Consider the following 16,667-nt stretch of genomic DNA (forward strand, 5'->3'; position numbering starts at 1 on the left):
TCTTCATTCATTTTGAGTTAATTTTGTATATGGTCTGAGGTAGGAGTACAACTTCATTATTTTGCCTATGGATATACAGTTGTCCTAGTACCATTTGTTAGAGACTTTTATTTACCTATTGAATTGTCTCAACATCCTTGTTGAAAATCCCCATCTTAGGAGGAAAACTTTTTTAAATCCTTTACCATTAAATGTGATGTTTGTTGTGGGTTTTTCATAAATTCTCTTTATCATGTTGGAGAAGTTCCCTTCTACTCCTATTTTGTTAAGTATTTATATCATGAAATGGTGCATCTCATCTGCATCTACAGAGATGATTGTGGGCTTTCTGTCCTTTATTGCTTTAATATGATGTATTACCTTAACTGATGTTCATATGTTGAACCAACCTTGCATTCCTGGAATAAACCCTCATTTGGCCATGGTATGTACTCCTTTTTATATGTTGTCAGATTCAGTTTACTAGTATTTTCTTGAGGAACTTTGTGTCTATACTAATAAGGGATATTGTTCTGTAGCTTTCTTTTCTTGTTATATCTTTCTCTGGTTTTCATGTCAGAGTAATACTGGCCTCTTAGAGTGAGTTGGAACATGTTCCCTCCTCTTCTATTTTTGGGAAAAGTTTGTGAAGGATTGGGAGGACTCCATCTCTGTCACCTTACCCTCCTATTAGTAAGCATTTGTATAAGTAACCATTTGTGTTTGTTTGGGGTGTCTTTCCAGTATTTCTTTCATGCAAATATAAGAAATACAAATATATGTTCTTATGATTGGATGGATGAAAAGAGAGAAGGATGAAACAGTTATCCACAAGTCTTTCAGTGTAAGAAATCTTGGATTCTTACAGTCAAAACTACCCTTGCCAATTCTCCCCATTCCACCCTGTCAATTATCCCTAATATATATGTCAAAACCGCAACGCTTATTAAATTCAGTCTGCCTGTTCTCTTCCTGTACCTTGTGATTGGTCTTACTTTAAAGTGATGATTATGAACCTCAAGTGGGCCTTTAAATGGTAATCACACTACTTTGCCTAGTCCATTCAGTTGTTCATCCTGACTATTTCACACTTCTTTCTCTAAACCGTTCTCCACAAATTCACTCTCTGGTAATAACCTTCTTCTCTACCTCCCTGAGAAAACTGAACCAAAAGAGAGAGCTTCCACATACCCTCACTGAACCAATGTATTTTCTCTCTGGTTAGTACGTTGCTTCTTTATACTCCTAACTCAGTAGCTAGAAATTCTACCTCATGTTTCTCTACTAGAGTCCTGAAGAAAAGAAAGATAACTTTGGACTCATACTGAGTCTTTTTTTGATCTCTAGAATCCCTGGGATGCCTATCAGAGAACACTGGTTCAGAATACTCTCAGGCAGGCATTCTACACAAGAAAGGAGCCTTTGCCCCAACTTCAGCCCTGAAACTAAACTGGTGTCTTTTGGGGCACTGGGATGGATGTGAAGATGGGTGAGTTGATGCTAACAAGATTTTTCTTTTTTTTTCTTTTTTTTTGTGTGTGTGCTTTAAATATTTGTTTGGGGAAGGGGGTCACACACTTCTACTCAATTAAGAGAAACATTTATACAGTCCAGGTCTTTTGTTTTCTTTACACCCATCATGCCATGAATTCATAGGGAATGGGCTCCAACAGTTCAGGCTCCTTTCCACTGGCTCTCAAGAAGTGTGCTTCTCTGGGTGGAGCAGGCTGGCGCTTCAGTTGAACCCAAGTACCTTTCTCTTTGGCTTCCTTCTTTTTCTGATTATTTTCCTTCACCCGTTTCAGGAAGCTATCTTGGCTCTTAGAGTGCTTAATATGCTTGATATGCACATTAATCTTCTTGGCAAGAATCTTGCCCTTACCTTGTTTGTTTACAATGATGCCAACAGCATGCTGGGTAACATTGTAGACTCTCCCAGTTTTGCCATGGTAACATTTGTGGGGCATTCCTTTTTGAACAGCGCCCATTCCCTTGATATCTACAATATCATCTTTCTTTTAGATTCGCACGTTATGTGGCCAAAGGAACAACTCCATGTTTTCTAAAAGGCCTAGAGAACATGTAGCGGGTGCCCCTCCTCTTTCCCTTTGTGTTGGTCATTTTGGCGAATTACTGGAAGATGGCGGTTCCGGCCAAAAAGCTTAACAAGATTTTAAGTGGCAGGAACAGAGCTCTCTCTTAGCCCCATAAGGCTTAGTAGAATCAATACTGGGCTTAACCAGTGTTTGTCTTGCCTGTCTATGCCCTATGACATTCCTCTCTTATTTGTCTTGTCATGAACCTTTCTTTACTGGTTTTTACTTAATATTGATAATTGGGATGCTAGGGATAGGTAGGGGGTGCAATGGGGAAAGCTGGTGCCTATAACTTAGACTGAAAACATCCAAGAATTCTTACACTGAAAGACTTGTTGATAACTATTTCATACTTACTTTCCCCCTCATACTTTCAAGATCTACTATCTCACATTTGTTCTTAATCAATGGCTTTCTTATTTCATTGAAAAAATGGAATCCATTGTAAAGGACTTCCACACACTCCCACTGTGCATCCATGCACCTACCAGCATCTAAGCCCGAATACTCTGCCTTACCCTTTGTTACCACAGGTGAACTCCACGTGTTACTAACTGAGGCCAACTCCTCCAACTGTTGACCAAATTCCATCTTGTTCACTCACATTTAGAACCTGCAGAGCCAGCGTTCATTATCCTTAAAAACTCTGCTTAGAAACAGTCCTGCACTCAGTGAGATCACATCCCCACTCCCTTTTACAATTAAGCATTGCATGGTGGAGTGATTATGTGACCCTTGTTCCAGCAGAGATATTTCAGTGTTTCCCCAAACAAGTACATTTCCAAGACCCAATGATTCTCTGCATTTGGGCCCAAGGTAGGTACTCAGAGCATTTTGCAGAATGAATAACATTCACAGACACAACACCAGATCCCAGGGTTCAACTCCAGCCAGAGAGTTTCTAACTCTCTCAGGAAAAGTTTTGCCTAGTGTTTGATTCATTATTGATGAATGCCCCCAGTAAAGTACAATAAAGTATGTTGATTAGGCCTATTTCAAAAAGAAAGCTTACTATCCTTTTAAATCCAATAGGTTCCCCACACCTTATACCAGAGGAATTTTTTTTCACTCTCATAACAACTAAGCACTCTGCTGAGTGATATGCCCCTTTGGTTTAAAAAAGAAAAGATAAAATTGACCCTCTACTTACCCTAAGTTTCTTCAGCAAGAGTATAAAAAATATGATGCTGCCCAAATAAAATTGAATTTCTAAAACATTTTATATTCTATATGAAAGCATCTTTCAAAAATGTATGGGAAAAAAATGCCACTGACGATTTAAGCTCCCAGGTAATGAAAGGAGCTATTGCTTAATTCTTCTAGGATAAATTCAAGACATTAAAGCAGTGTTTCTCATGAATTAGTGGCAACATTAGGTCATTGCAAAATCTTTTCCATGTGTCCCAGCCTCTGTCATCTGCCCTCTCTTTTTTCACTTCTCTTTCAACAACAAAAAAATTCCCCCATGTCAATTTTCAGGCATATTTTCCAGATACCCTTAACCCCAATATTTATCTCCCATGACACCTGAAATTACAGCTTTAACAATTTATTCTTTGCTTCAAACCATCCTCCCCCAGGCTGGACAACTTAAAAGTCCTACTTGAAGAGAATAATGACTATGTAGAGGGAAAGAGAAAAGAAAGGTAAGGGAAAGATATAAGAAAGAAATTAAGCATATTAGCCTTTCAGTCTGTGTCAGGGCTGAGCCAGTGATACCAACATTCCTGGATCTCAAAGCTCCCACTCTGGCCTTGCATCCTCCTCCAGCCCATTCTGCTGCCGTGAGAAAATAGGTCATCTACTGTCTTTGTATAGTGACAGATGGTAACTAGACTTATCATGGTGATGATTTTGAAATGTATAGAATATCGAATCACTATGTTGTATACCAGGAACTAACATAGTGTTATAGGTCAATTATACTTCAAGAACAAACAAACAAAAGAACTCATAGAAAAAGAGATCAGATTTATGGTTACCAGAGTCAGGGGATGGGGGAGGAGAAACTGAATGAAGGCAGTCAAAAGGTACAAACTTCGAGTTATAAGATAAATAAGTATGAGGCATGTGATGTACAATGTGATTAATATAATTAACACTGCTGTATGTCATATATGAAAGTCGTTAAAAGAGTAAATTCTAAGAGTTCTCATCACAAGAAAAAAAACAGGTTTTTTCTTATTCTTTTATTTTGTATCTATAGGAGATGACGGATGTTTGCTAAACTTGTGATAATCATTTCATAATGTATATAAGTCAAATAATTATGCTGTAACCTCTCTGCTCCCATGCTGCAGCTTCGCCCACTTGATTGGACCACTGCAGCCTTGGAGATGGCAGCGGTGATGCTGCAGTCAATAAACCCCTTGTAAAGCAGATGACCTTTCAAGTTTTAACCTTTTTTTTTTTTCCGGCCGTGCTGTGTGGCACGCGGAATCTTAGTTCTATGCGCAAAGTAGTTCTACGTCCAGAGATCGAACCCGTGCCCCCTGCAGTGGAAGCACGGACTCTTAACCACTGAACCACCAGGGAAGTCCCAACTTTTAACCTTTTTTTATTCCAGTTTTATTGAGACATAATTGACATAAGGCACTGTATAAGTCAAAAATGCAGGCGGGGACTTCCCTGGTGGTGCAGTAGTTAAGAATCTGCCTGCCACTGCAGGGGACACGGGTTCGAGCCCTGGTCCGGGAAGATCCCACATGCCGCAGAGCAACTAAGCCCATGCGCCACAACTACTGAGCGCCTGCACTCTAAAGTCCGCGAGCCACAACTACTGAGCCCACGTGCCACAACTACTGAAGGCCACGTGCCTAGAGCCTGTGCTCTGCAACAAGAGAAGCCCGCGCACGGCAACGAAGAGTAGCCCCTGCTTGCTGCAACTAGAGACAGCCCGCGTGCAGCAACGGAGACCCAACGCAGCCAATAAATAAGTAAATAAATAATAAATTCTTTTTTAAAAAAATGCAGGCACATAAGCCTTTTTCTAGGCGCTTTATTCAAAATTCTTAGGGGCTGCATGGAGTCCCTGTGTTTGTCCTATACGATAAATTGAAGAAAGCCATCTAGATGCTGTCTAACTAGAAATGGAAACCAAGGGAATCATGTAGAGTACTCATCATACTTACCATATGAACCACTGGCCTTTGAGAAATTTCTGGTGTCTTTTTATCCAAGGCAGGTTATATTTGCAGGTTGCTAGGGAAAGCTCTAGAAACAAGAATCAATTATGATCACACCCAACCACTGGCTCTGATGCTTCCACATAATGACTATTTCAGTTTGGGCAGGGAAAGAATAACTGTAATTTGGGGTCTAGAGATAAGGCAGCTCAGCCAATTGGATTTAAAGATCATCTAATTGAAATACTACTCTGTAAGACCTCAAATTACTTTCAAGTATTTATCTTGACAAATTACGTTTTCCATTTGAACTTAAGTCCTACGTACCATTTTGCACAATTGAATATTTTCAGTTATGCTCTACATTGGACATTCTGTTGTAGAAAAATAAATACACAGAACACACTTTAGAAAAGATCTATTGAAAAGGAAAGCACAAGTTATGAAAGAAAAGCTACCTTACTTATCACCTCACACTGGTCAGAATGGCTATTCTCAAAAAGACAAGAAATAACAGGTGCTGGTGAGGATGTGGAAAAAATTGGTGCAGCCACTATGAAGAACAGTATGGAAAATTCCTTTAAAAACTAAAAATAGAGTTACCTTATGATCCAGCAATCCCACTCCTAGGCATATATCCGGAAAAGATGAAAACTCTAATTTGAAAAGATACATTCACTCCAATGTTCATAACAGCAGTATTTACAATAGCCAAGACATGCAACCTAAGTGTCCGCCAACAGATGAATGGATAAAGAAGATGTGGTATATATATATATATATATACCATGGAATATTACTCAACCATAAAAAAATGAAGTATTTCCATAGGCAGCAACATGGCTGGACTTAGAGACTATCATACTAAGTGAAGTCAGACAGAGAAAGACAAACATTACATGATGTCACTTATATGTGGAATCTAAAAAATAGTACATATGAATCTATATACAAAACAAAAACAGACTCACAGACATAGGAAACAAACTTATGGTTACCAAAAGGGAAAAGGAAAGAGGGATGAATTAGGAGTATGGTATTAACAGATACAAACTACTGTACATATAACAGATAAGCTACAAGGATTTACTGTATAACACAGGAAACTATATTCAATATCTTATAATAACCTATAATGGAAAATAATCTGAATATATATATATATATATATATATATATATATGAATCACTTTGCTGTATACCTGAAACTAACACAATATTATAAATTAACTATACTTCAATAAATAAATAAAATATTATTAAATGCAAAAGGAGAAAAAGAAAAAAGAAAAGAAACATTACTTTACTTACCATTTTGCCTATAGTTGACCTTGGATGAGAGAACTCTTTCTTATTTCTCTCTTGGCTCTTCCAAATGAGAAAATATATGTGAAAGTAAACAATCAGGTGCCTGGCACATTGCCAGAAATAAATAAATACTCTTTTCCATTAAGTTTTATCTCCTCAGCTCACCAAGCATTGCTATGGAACATAATAAAACCCAGAGTAAGTTACAAAAATAGCAACCTTTGGAACACTAACTAGAAATTATGAGTAGTAAACCATACACAGATGACTTGAAATAATTGATGTTACTCCACCTAATGTCCATTTCGGGGCTTCCCTGGTGGCACAGTGGTTAAGAGTCCACCTGCCAATGCAGGGGACACGGGTTTGAGCCCTGGCACGGGAGGATCCCACATGCCGCGGAGCAACTAAGCCCGTGCGCCACAACTACTGAGCCTGCGCTCTAGAGCCCGCAAGCCACAAGTACTGAAGCCCTCGCGCCTAGAGCCTGTGCTCTGCAACAAGAGAACCCACGACAATGCGAAGCCCGCGCACCGCAAGGAAGAGTAGCCCCCGCTCACCACAACTAGAGAAAGCCCGCGCACAGCAACGAAGACCCAACGCAGCCAAAAATAAATAAATAAATTGATTTTTTTTAAAAATGTCTATTTCATAACTGGATCAGAGACTGTTTCTGGTCCCTTTATGTTCATTCTCCCCTTGTTATATAGCAATGGAACTCTGATGTTGAACTGGACACACTATGACTTGAAATAAAGACTACATGTTATAATCTCCCTTGTAGTTAGGTGAGGCCATATTGCTAACTTCTGGCCAAAGTGATATTAGCAAAGGTGGTGTGTGCAACTTCCTGGAAGAGACCTATTCCAGCCCCTCCCCCTAAACACAACAAAACCCCAAGCCTCTTTCCCTGCTCTCTCAAGCCATTTTTGGACCAGCTGGAAAGCTTGCCCAGGTCTTTTTCCCCCAGAAAGCTTCATTATGTATTCTGATACTCTCTTGATATGTGTATGCATCATCAGTTTTGACGTCCAAACCAAAATTTTGGGTGAAGGGTATAAAAATACATAATGGAGCATGAGGGTATAAAAATACATAATGGAGCTTTCTGAGGATCTACTTTTTTGGGGGTATCTACATGTTTAGCAAGATCCCAGGAAGTTTCATAACCCCTAAAACTTGGGGAGCACTACTCTGAAGTATACAAATTATACAGAAGAGCAAAACAATAGTAAGCTAACATGGCACAGTCAAAAAGAAGAAAAAAGGAGCAAGAAAATCTTCTGGTCTCTCAATCTAGGTGTCAAATGTTTGCTGAGAAGTTAATATGAGCTGTCTTACAGGCCTCAGGAGATAACAGTGAACAGAACAGAGAAAACTCCTGCCCTCGTGGGGCTTATGCTTCATATGAGTGTGAAGACATTACAATGCAATTGAGAATTTTCAATGGAAGTGTTGAGTGGGAAGGATGCTTGCCTGTGTCACTTGGTCAAAGACCTACCCTTATTGTCCTCTCAACATACTAAAAATAACAAGAGTTATAGTCAACCTTTTTTGAGTATTTATCAATATAATATGCCAGGCAGTGTACTTGGCACTTCATATATATTACCAAGCATTCTAATATAGGCATTTACACCTATATGTTTTTCCCTTTTGACGCATTTGGGTGTAATTAAAAAAAAAAAAAGCACTGCATCCGAATTCAGAATATTTGGACTCATTTCCTGATTTGACCATGTGCTTAACTTTCCTCACTTAACCTTCCTCACTCTCAATTTCATTAAATAGAAATATTGTCTATATACTGTCTTTCCAAAGTCATGGAGAAGATGAACTGACTTCTCACATGCTAAGCACTTAGGATAGGACTTAGCACATAGAAAAGGCTTGACAAATACCAGTCATGATTACTGTGCCTAGTCAATCTTTTATTATTAAATAATAAAGGTAAGTAAAAAGACATTGCACTGTAAATTTGGCTTCATGGCATGGATTTCACGGAGTACTAAGTTTTTCTCCCCGTTAGTTTAAACTTTTCTTGAGTAGAAACCACAAAATATAACTTACACTCAAATTATCTTTATCTTATTTATTGTACCATTGATTATGAAGCTAAGATTGAGGACTTTATTGCCTCATGTTCCATTTTTTAAAAGCTGAGTTTATCACTCTTTTAGAGGCAGAAATCCAAATGTAGTTTTTTGCTACATAAATATCTGTTAGTAAAAAATATGAAAGAGTATTTAATTTGCATAGCATCTTCCAGTTCTAGGCCAAAATATTTTAAACAAACCTCTTAGAATATCAGTCATTATTAGTTATTATTACCAGTGCACTTAGAACTACACCATTATTTTTAAGCACCTTCATAGAACCACATTGCATAGATGTAGTAACATCGTTTACTGAAGCATGCTGGGTTTTTCTAGCCCTTTATAAACAAGGTGAGATTATACATCTTATTCAAAGATATATACTCTTTGCATACATTAACAAGAATATATGTAGGATGAGTTCCTAAAGTAAGTTTACTGGGTCAAAAGTTACACATAGTTTATTTTTACTTTTTAAATAAGCAATCAAATTGCCTTCCTAAAGGACGGTGATAATTTATACTCTCACCAGCAGTGGAAATGCTTTTCTAGCCAACACCTCTATTAACATTAATTTTAAAAACTGTCATTGGAAGAGGTTAAAATTAATGGCCAAATGGTGGAGGTTGAATTACTTGTAAATTTTAACTATGTACGTTTGCCTCCATCCCCTACAAACAAAAATAACTGACCTCTAAATACATCTACTTTTTAGCCTCTATATTTAATATGTATTAAGTTGTTTAAAGAAAACTTTTCCAATTAACTAAAGAAATAATTTTAATTATGCAAAGTTTAATATGTCAGCCCTAGATTAGAGAGTTGGACAGACGTGGTTTTAAATATCTATATTGTCATTGATGTGTTAGCATTCAAAAGATCCAGAAGATGGCAGTATAATGATGTTGTCCCTAAATTTTAGAGAAAAATTTAAGCAGGAAAATCTGAAAATATAGATTCTTCCCATTTTTATTTTCTCTTTTCTTAAAATGATGCAAGATCACTAGATGTAAGGCACTAAGGAATGTGTAGAGGAGACCTCACACTTACAGGAAAGAGAAGTCATAATGGGTGGAACGCACAGCAGACAGGGAACTTGAGGACTCCCGCTTCAAATTTCAGCCCTTTGGGCCAGGACACTCTAAATCTACACTTTCCTGTAGGTGAAATCATCTAGCAACACCCTCCCCTCAAGACTATTACAAAGACTAAATGAGATAAAATATATAAACCTGTGCAGCACTGAGAATGTAATGAGCATTCTGGTTTTAATTTTTAAAATCCTCCTCTGTTAGAGATATCTACTGAAATATGTATGGTTGAAATAATAGGCATCTTAAATTTGCTTTTAAATGCTTTTTTTTTAAAAAGAAAAATGTTGAGATTAAAAAAAGATTGACAAGTTATTGATAATTTTTGGAGTTGCTATGATAAGATTAAGGGGATTCGTGATACTATTCTGTTTATATGTTTTTAAATTGCCATGTGCATACACCATGTGTATATACCTCAGTCTGGCTGAGATTCAGAGACTGGGCTGCAGGGCGGCAGCAGCGGACGCAGAGAGGGCAGGTAGAACGCTACTGCAGTGGTCCACTTAGGAGGTGATGGTGGCTTAGATGGGACTGGTGGGAGTGGAGATCTTAGAGAAGTGGATGGACTCAGAATGTTATGGAGATAAAATTGACAAAACTTCTTGGTGATTTGGGATGGAGGGAGGTGAGGGAAGACACTGCCAGAAGTCCTGGGTTTGGGCATTATTATAATTAAGGGAGTGGGCTTTGGAGGAGGGTTGCAAGTTTGGGAAGGGTTCTCTTTTGCCCATGATAAGTTTGAGATTTCTATCAGGCATGCTATGGAAATGTTGAGTAAACAATTGGATGGAGTTCACAACACAGGTCAGGACTAGAAATGTAGATTGGGTGGGGGGGCGGGGTTTGCAGGCAAAGTCATGTAGATAACACTCACAGTCAGGGGACTGAGTGATGTCACCAAAGGAATGAAGAAATAGAGAGGGAACCTCAGGATAGATGTGCAGAGACTGAGCAAAGGAGAAGCCAGCAGAGGATTGATCTCCCCATCTGAATAATAGGACTGTCTTAGGGCTATTGGAAGGAGTATATAGGCTTTTTGTATGTAACACCCCTTGTGGCACATAGTAGGGCTTCAATAGCCATTATTCCTCTTTGCCCCATTCATTTTTCACAGAGCGCCTCTCCTCCTACTTCCCTGGGGAAAGCAGAAAACAAAGGCCATCACGAGGCAATACCATCAACTTCCAGTTTCCCCACAATTCAAACCTACCTGCAAGTCTATCATTCACTCCCTCTTCCTTCCAGTGTCCCAAGAAGACAAATTCCCTTTTCTCTTCAAAGTTCATTTTTCCCAGCTGCCAATTCTATCCCTCCTACCTCTTGTAGGACATTGCCCTACCAATTATACATTCTGTCTTATACTTTCTATTCTTTCCCCTTTACAGATTCTTCCTCTCAGTAACTCTGTAAGTATGAGTTCATTCCATCTTAAAAAAAAAAAAGGCTTCCTTATTTCTTTTAGTGATTTTTCTCTAAAAAGTGCTGCTCGATTTTTATTGTGCGTATGAGATACAAATGAACTTATTTACAAAACAGAAATAGACCCACAGGCATAGAAAACAAACTTATGGTTACCCAAAGGGGAAAGAGGGAGAGGGATAAATTAGGAGGTTGGGATTAACATACACATATACTACTATATATAAAATAGATAAATAACAAGGACCTAGTGCATAGCACAGGGAACTATACTCAATATTTTGTAATAACCTATAATGGAAAAGAATCTGAAAAGTATATACATATATATCACTTTGCTGTACACCAGAAACTAACACAACATTGTAAGTCAACTATATTTCAATTTAAAAAAACCCAACTGACCATAAATGTAAAACCAAATTTACTGTGCATATGAAATATCAAGGGATATCGTTAGCACGCAGATTACAATTCACTAGGTAGAAGGGCTGCAGAGTTGAGGTTCTGCTGAATGCTGATGCTGACGCCACTGGCCCACAGGCCACACTTCGAGCAGTGGTTCCCAACCTTGACGGTGTGTCGTTATCACCTAGAGAGCTTTAAAGAAGGCCAATATCTGGCTGCCACTCCCAGAGATCTCTATATCTTTGACACAGGCTGTGGGCTCAGCATCGGGATTTTTAAAAATCTCCCCTGATGATTCTAATGTGCAGACAATATTGAGAACTCCTGCTATCCAGAGGGTAGAATTATGAGGGACTTTCTACACCATATATTTCTATAGTGTTTGAACTTTTTGCCAAATATTATGTTACCTTGGACTTAAAAAAAAAAAAGATGAATTAGAAGAAGAATGAGGATGGGACTTGCCTGGCGGGCCAGTGGTTAAGACTCCACACTTGCAGGGCTTCCACTGTAGGGGACGTGGGTTGGATCCCTGGCCAGGGAACTAAGATCCCACATGCCATGCAGCACAGCCAAAAAAAAAAAAACAAAGAAGAAGAAGACGAAGAAGAATGAGGAGGAGAAGGAAAAGGAAGGAAGAAGAGAAGAAAAAAGGGGGGAGGGGGAGGAAGAAAAAATTTTCTTGATCCAGTAGGTACAGAACTTTCCTTTTCAATCAGATTTCTTAAAGTGTCCACTTCCTCACTTTCCATTCACATCTCAACCCTCCCCAGTCTGGCTTCTGTGCCCTTTTCTCCCTAAAGCTGTATTGACAATAACCACACAACACAAGGGGTCACGTCTCAGTTCTTACCTTACTAATCTTTGGCCAATGTTGCAAGAGGTCCCAGGAACCTAAAGCAATATCCCAGCACACACCATATCATTAATGATTTTTTTCTTCTTTCTTGTGGGCTACAAATGAGAATAGTAAATGATGAATGATTCCGTGTTGTTATTAAGCAAGGAACAGTGCTGACACCTGGCAACAGATGAAATATGCATGCATGCAAAGCTCTTGTTAAAAAAATCTCTCCACATCCAAAATTAATGTCCATCCTAAAAGAACTAAAAGAGTCAAAACATTTCTCCCTTTCTGAAGCAGACTCTCAAGAATTATAGCAAAGTTTCCCTGGGTCTGCTTTCTCACAAAGGGGGAGGGGGAGAAGTAGGTGTGTCCAAGACTGCTCAGACACTGAAAGAAGAAGAAACATTTTTCACAAATAACTTGTGCCACTTCAGGTCCTCCAGGAAGCAGATGCTAAGATAGAATTCAAGTCCGTGAAAAGTCTGTGACACAGAAAGGGAGGAGGGAGCAGAAGTGGGGAGAGCTCATACTGCCTGCAGGTCAGACAAGGCAAGAAAGAAGGGAGGGGGCACTGGTGAGGAAGAGCATCGGACTACACTGCAGCTCAGAGAAAGTCTCAGCCAGGCCAACAAGGAGCCCCAGAGCCAAGACCGCCTGGCAGGGTCCCCACACGTGGGAAGGACTGGCCCGGCTCCGGGACCCTCACCATGCTGAGTCCCTGACTCGGAGCAGCCAGCCCAGAGTGCGGTTTCTGGACCACCGCAGTGGGTCCCTACAGAGGGCTCTTGGCCGGCGACTCTCCTCACAGCAGGATCCCCAGCAGCACACTCCCAGGCTGCCCAGGACTGAACTCGGCTGGTTACTATTTGAATAATTTTAATATGGTTTGGGCAGAATAAAGAGGCAACAGAATAATCCTTCGACAGTTCTATCTCTTCGTTTCTGAAACTTTCATCTCATTCCTTATCTTAAAAACACCAAAAGTAGGTCTAGTCTAAAGGTAAGGAAATTGGCCCTAATTTGATAGGACAGTCTCTGCTGACTTCCTGAAACACCCCACCCAGAGCTTCCAGGAGCCCCTCTCGGCTCTTCTTCCCCATCCAGTCCTCCTCTGCATACATCACTGATCCTCTGCCTGTCCCTTACGTTCTGCCCTTCCTCAAGCTGCGCCTGTCACTCTGTCCACACTACCTGGGCTACTGCTGTGATGGAATGATATTTGAAGTATTAACTGATGCAGTTTTTTATTAATAATATTTCCTCCTCTCTTGCATGATCCCTTCACCCATCCGATTATGGGAAGTGTGACAGATACTAAAGACATGCGGTATTCGAATCTCTCTTTGGGTTTTATTGCTCACCTGGGGCCTAGGGGTAGGGTTGGGGGTTTACCCAGAACTGGGGATAAGGGGCAGGGGCCCTCTGGACGATATGCACGTCTCAGTATCTTCATCTATTCTCCTTTCTCTCTGCCTCTGCATCCCAGAGAAACTGATCTGGTCTGCGAGGCTTAGAGATGCAGGGCTGTCAAATCAGGACCCGAGCCAAAAATTATAGTGCATTAATCACTAGTAAAGTTGTCTCCCGTGTTTCCCAGGCATAGACTTGCCTAGGCTGTGATTTCCCAACCGCTCTTGCTGGCTGTGAACCCAGGGAACGGAGGTGAGCTCCCTGGGAGTCCACTTCCCCAGACTTTTCAAGGGCTCCCATTTTCTGCGGTCTCTCAGACCAGGCCTGTACATGCTGAGAAATGGGTCTTGGTGGTCTCCCAAAAGTTTTATCCATGTGACGTCCCTGAGCAGTTCTAGAAAATTTCATAAATCTTTCATCTGAATAAAATCTCTGAGGTTGGAAGTACTGAATCCCAAAACTTTACCTGGACTATGGGCCCTTGTATTCTGAAAGGGTGAAGGATGGAAACTCTAAGACCTCCGCTCTAACCAAAACTGTGAGACCATAACCCATGGGGCTGTCAAAGAAACACGGTAAAAATTACCTCCAATTCTGGTTGGTAAAGGACGGCAGTTTTTCAGAAGAGGCATGAATACTGGGATGAGATGGAAATTCTGAAGATTTTGGCTGATCTCACATCTAGCCTCTGCCTCTCTTATTGACATCTAAGCGGGGCTTTCAGATGAGTTTTTTGGCTGACTGTGTCTTTGTGGTCCCTCATCTTCAGCTGTTCCAGCCAAGTTTTCAGTAGGGGAAACTTGAATCCCCTGCATGTTCTCAAAGTCGTGGTCTATCTGTATCCCCAACTCCCTGGCCAGGGGTGCAATGTCCTCCACAGACACACATCTGAGTGAAGAGGACATCACTTCTTTCAGGGCAGCTTGAAGACCCTCCATGTTCCTCCCTCTCTCTCCAGCTTCCTCCTCCTCCCAAAACAGTAGTTGTGATGGCTTCAACTTCAGGATCCTCTGGAAAATCTGAGCCTCCTCATTCTCCCTGGCCTGGGGACTGAGGACAAAGTAGCATCTTTCAATGGCAGCTTCCCCTAAAAACATTAGCAAGTCCCATTCCTTCTCACCTAGGCAGTCAATGAAAAAAAACACAGCTGAGGAAACTTCCATCAAGAAACCAAACTGTGTCCAAAAACTTTCTAGATCCCCACGAAGGTTGGCCACAGCAACAGCTTTCTGGAAAAAACTGGGGTTTTCCTTTAGACCATCACTATCAGGAAAACTCCATGTTACCTCAACCAGGCCATCAGAGATCTGCTGGGGAAGCACCAGAACAGGCAAATCCTGATGGAGAAAGATTTTGTGGATTTCAGGTGGGCAGGGCTGAGCAGTGTGTTGAGGATTCTGGACTTGGAGAAGCTACAGTATCCGAGACGCACAAAAGAGATGACAGGCATCTTCATGAGAGTCAGAAATTTTCTGTATCCCCTGCAGGCCTTCCTGAAGACTGCGTTGACTGCTCCTTCACAATGTCCTTCATGGCCCCCAGCATTAAAATGCTTTTGTTCTTTTCTGCATCTGGCAGTAGCAGGGAAGGGCAAACTGGCACTGATACATGTTTGACATGACTTCACGTTGCAAAGAGCTATCTGAATACAGCATAGAGGCACAAAGGACATCAAGGGGATTAATGGTTTCTGTTTCTCTAATTTCCAAATTCTCTACTCCAGTCAAAAATTCCCCTTTGCTATCTTCACCCAGAACCTTGTGCCTGAGGACTGAATCTCTGACTGTCATATCCAGTGCTTGAAGTTTCATCAGGAAGTTCCAGGCTAAGTCACCTGGAGTCTCAGTCACCCACCTACATCCTCGGTCTAAGAAGAATTGTTTAACGAAATCTGGCAGAAGCTTTCTGCTTGTATCTGGGTTTAAACAGGACAGGACATCTTTAAACACTTTTTTCTTTCTGTAGGAAAGAAGATAGTCAGTGAATGTCGTGTTCAGCATCTAAGCTTCCTTCAATGACTTTTTTAATTAAATAAGTTATTGACATTTTCATTGGAAAAAAAAAAGATGAAACAATACAAGTAAAGTTCTCTTTCATTGCTCTGTCAATTCTATTTCCTTCTAAGAGATATGTCAATATAGTATGGTACGTTTCCTTCCCATCCTTTTTCTATGCAAGTACATAAGTATGTTTGCATATGTAGAAATACACAGTTTGGTTTAATAGATGCTATTTTATTTTATAAATGATATTATACTGAATGATTCTTCTTCGGTATAAAACTTCTTTTTACTCAGTGGTATTCCTTGCAAATTCTTCCAGGTAAGTATATATAGAGAACTACTTAATTCATTTTAGCTAATCCATTGTACTTCATGGTTTGGAAGAACCATTATTTATTTAACAATTGTCTACTGGTGATCATTTAGGTTTTCCAATTTTTTTGGCTAATGTTTGTATGCAGCAATGAAAAACCCTGTTAAAGCTTCATTATACACATGTATGAGGAATTCTCTAGGTTGATACCAATTTATTTCTTAAATGTTAACTCTTGCTAAAGTTTGGAGAAATGGAACATTTTGTTATCATTGAAGTTTTCTCAGAATTTACATGTTGTACCTAATTTCTCCTGATGTTATTTTCTAATTTATCTTCTAGCCACTTCTTGGGAATACGGAGACAGTGCTTAGTAGAGAAAGAAAATCAGAGAGCATTTTCTGCTCCTGATGGATAGCAAATTAGCATAAGATTCTTGGATCCTCTATAAAAATAGCCTAGAAGAAACAGTAGAAGTGAGAGAAAGTATGGATTTCAAGAATTAACAAAAGTAAGGCTTCCCTGGTGGCGCAGTGGTTAAGAATCCACCTGCTAATGCAGAGAACACG

The 16,667-nt window shown here is 39.9% G+C and overlaps 1 protein-coding gene and 1 pseudogene across 5 annotated transcripts in view; both read right to left on the reverse strand.

Moving 5' to 3' along the window:
* Nucleotides 1-1,579: 1,579 nt before the first annotated feature.
* On the reverse strand, nucleotides 1,580-2,163 carry LOC309656775 (large ribosomal subunit protein eL21 pseudogene; annotated as a pseudogene). The gene has a single exon. The product of its transcript is annotated as a large ribosomal subunit protein eL21 pseudogene (transcript).
* A 90-nt stretch (nucleotides 2,164-2,253) lies between these two features.
* The window catches only part of CARD6 (caspase recruitment domain family member 6), a 29,592-nt gene continuing 15,178 nt past the window's right edge, over nucleotides 2,254-16,667 (reverse strand). For 2 of the 4 annotated variants that reach the window (XM_082453632.1, XM_082453633.1), the window contains exon 3: nucleotides 15,600-15,741. In XM_082453632.1, the coding sequence (XP_082309758.1) occupies nucleotides 15,704-15,741 (38 nt within the window). In that variant the 3' untranslated portion in view covers nucleotides 15,600-15,703. Of the gene's footprint in view, nucleotides 6,683-10,565; nucleotides 12,480-15,599; nucleotides 15,742-16,667 lie in introns of those variants that run through there. The other 2 variants (XR_014261508.1, XM_082453634.1) reach the window with 2 other exon arrangements.

Source organism: Balaenoptera physalus (genome assembly GCF_965194825.1).
Source record: "Balaenoptera physalus genome assembly, chromosome: 3".
NCBI lineage: Eukaryota > Metazoa > Chordata > Mammalia > Artiodactyla > Balaenopteridae > Balaenoptera > Balaenoptera physalus.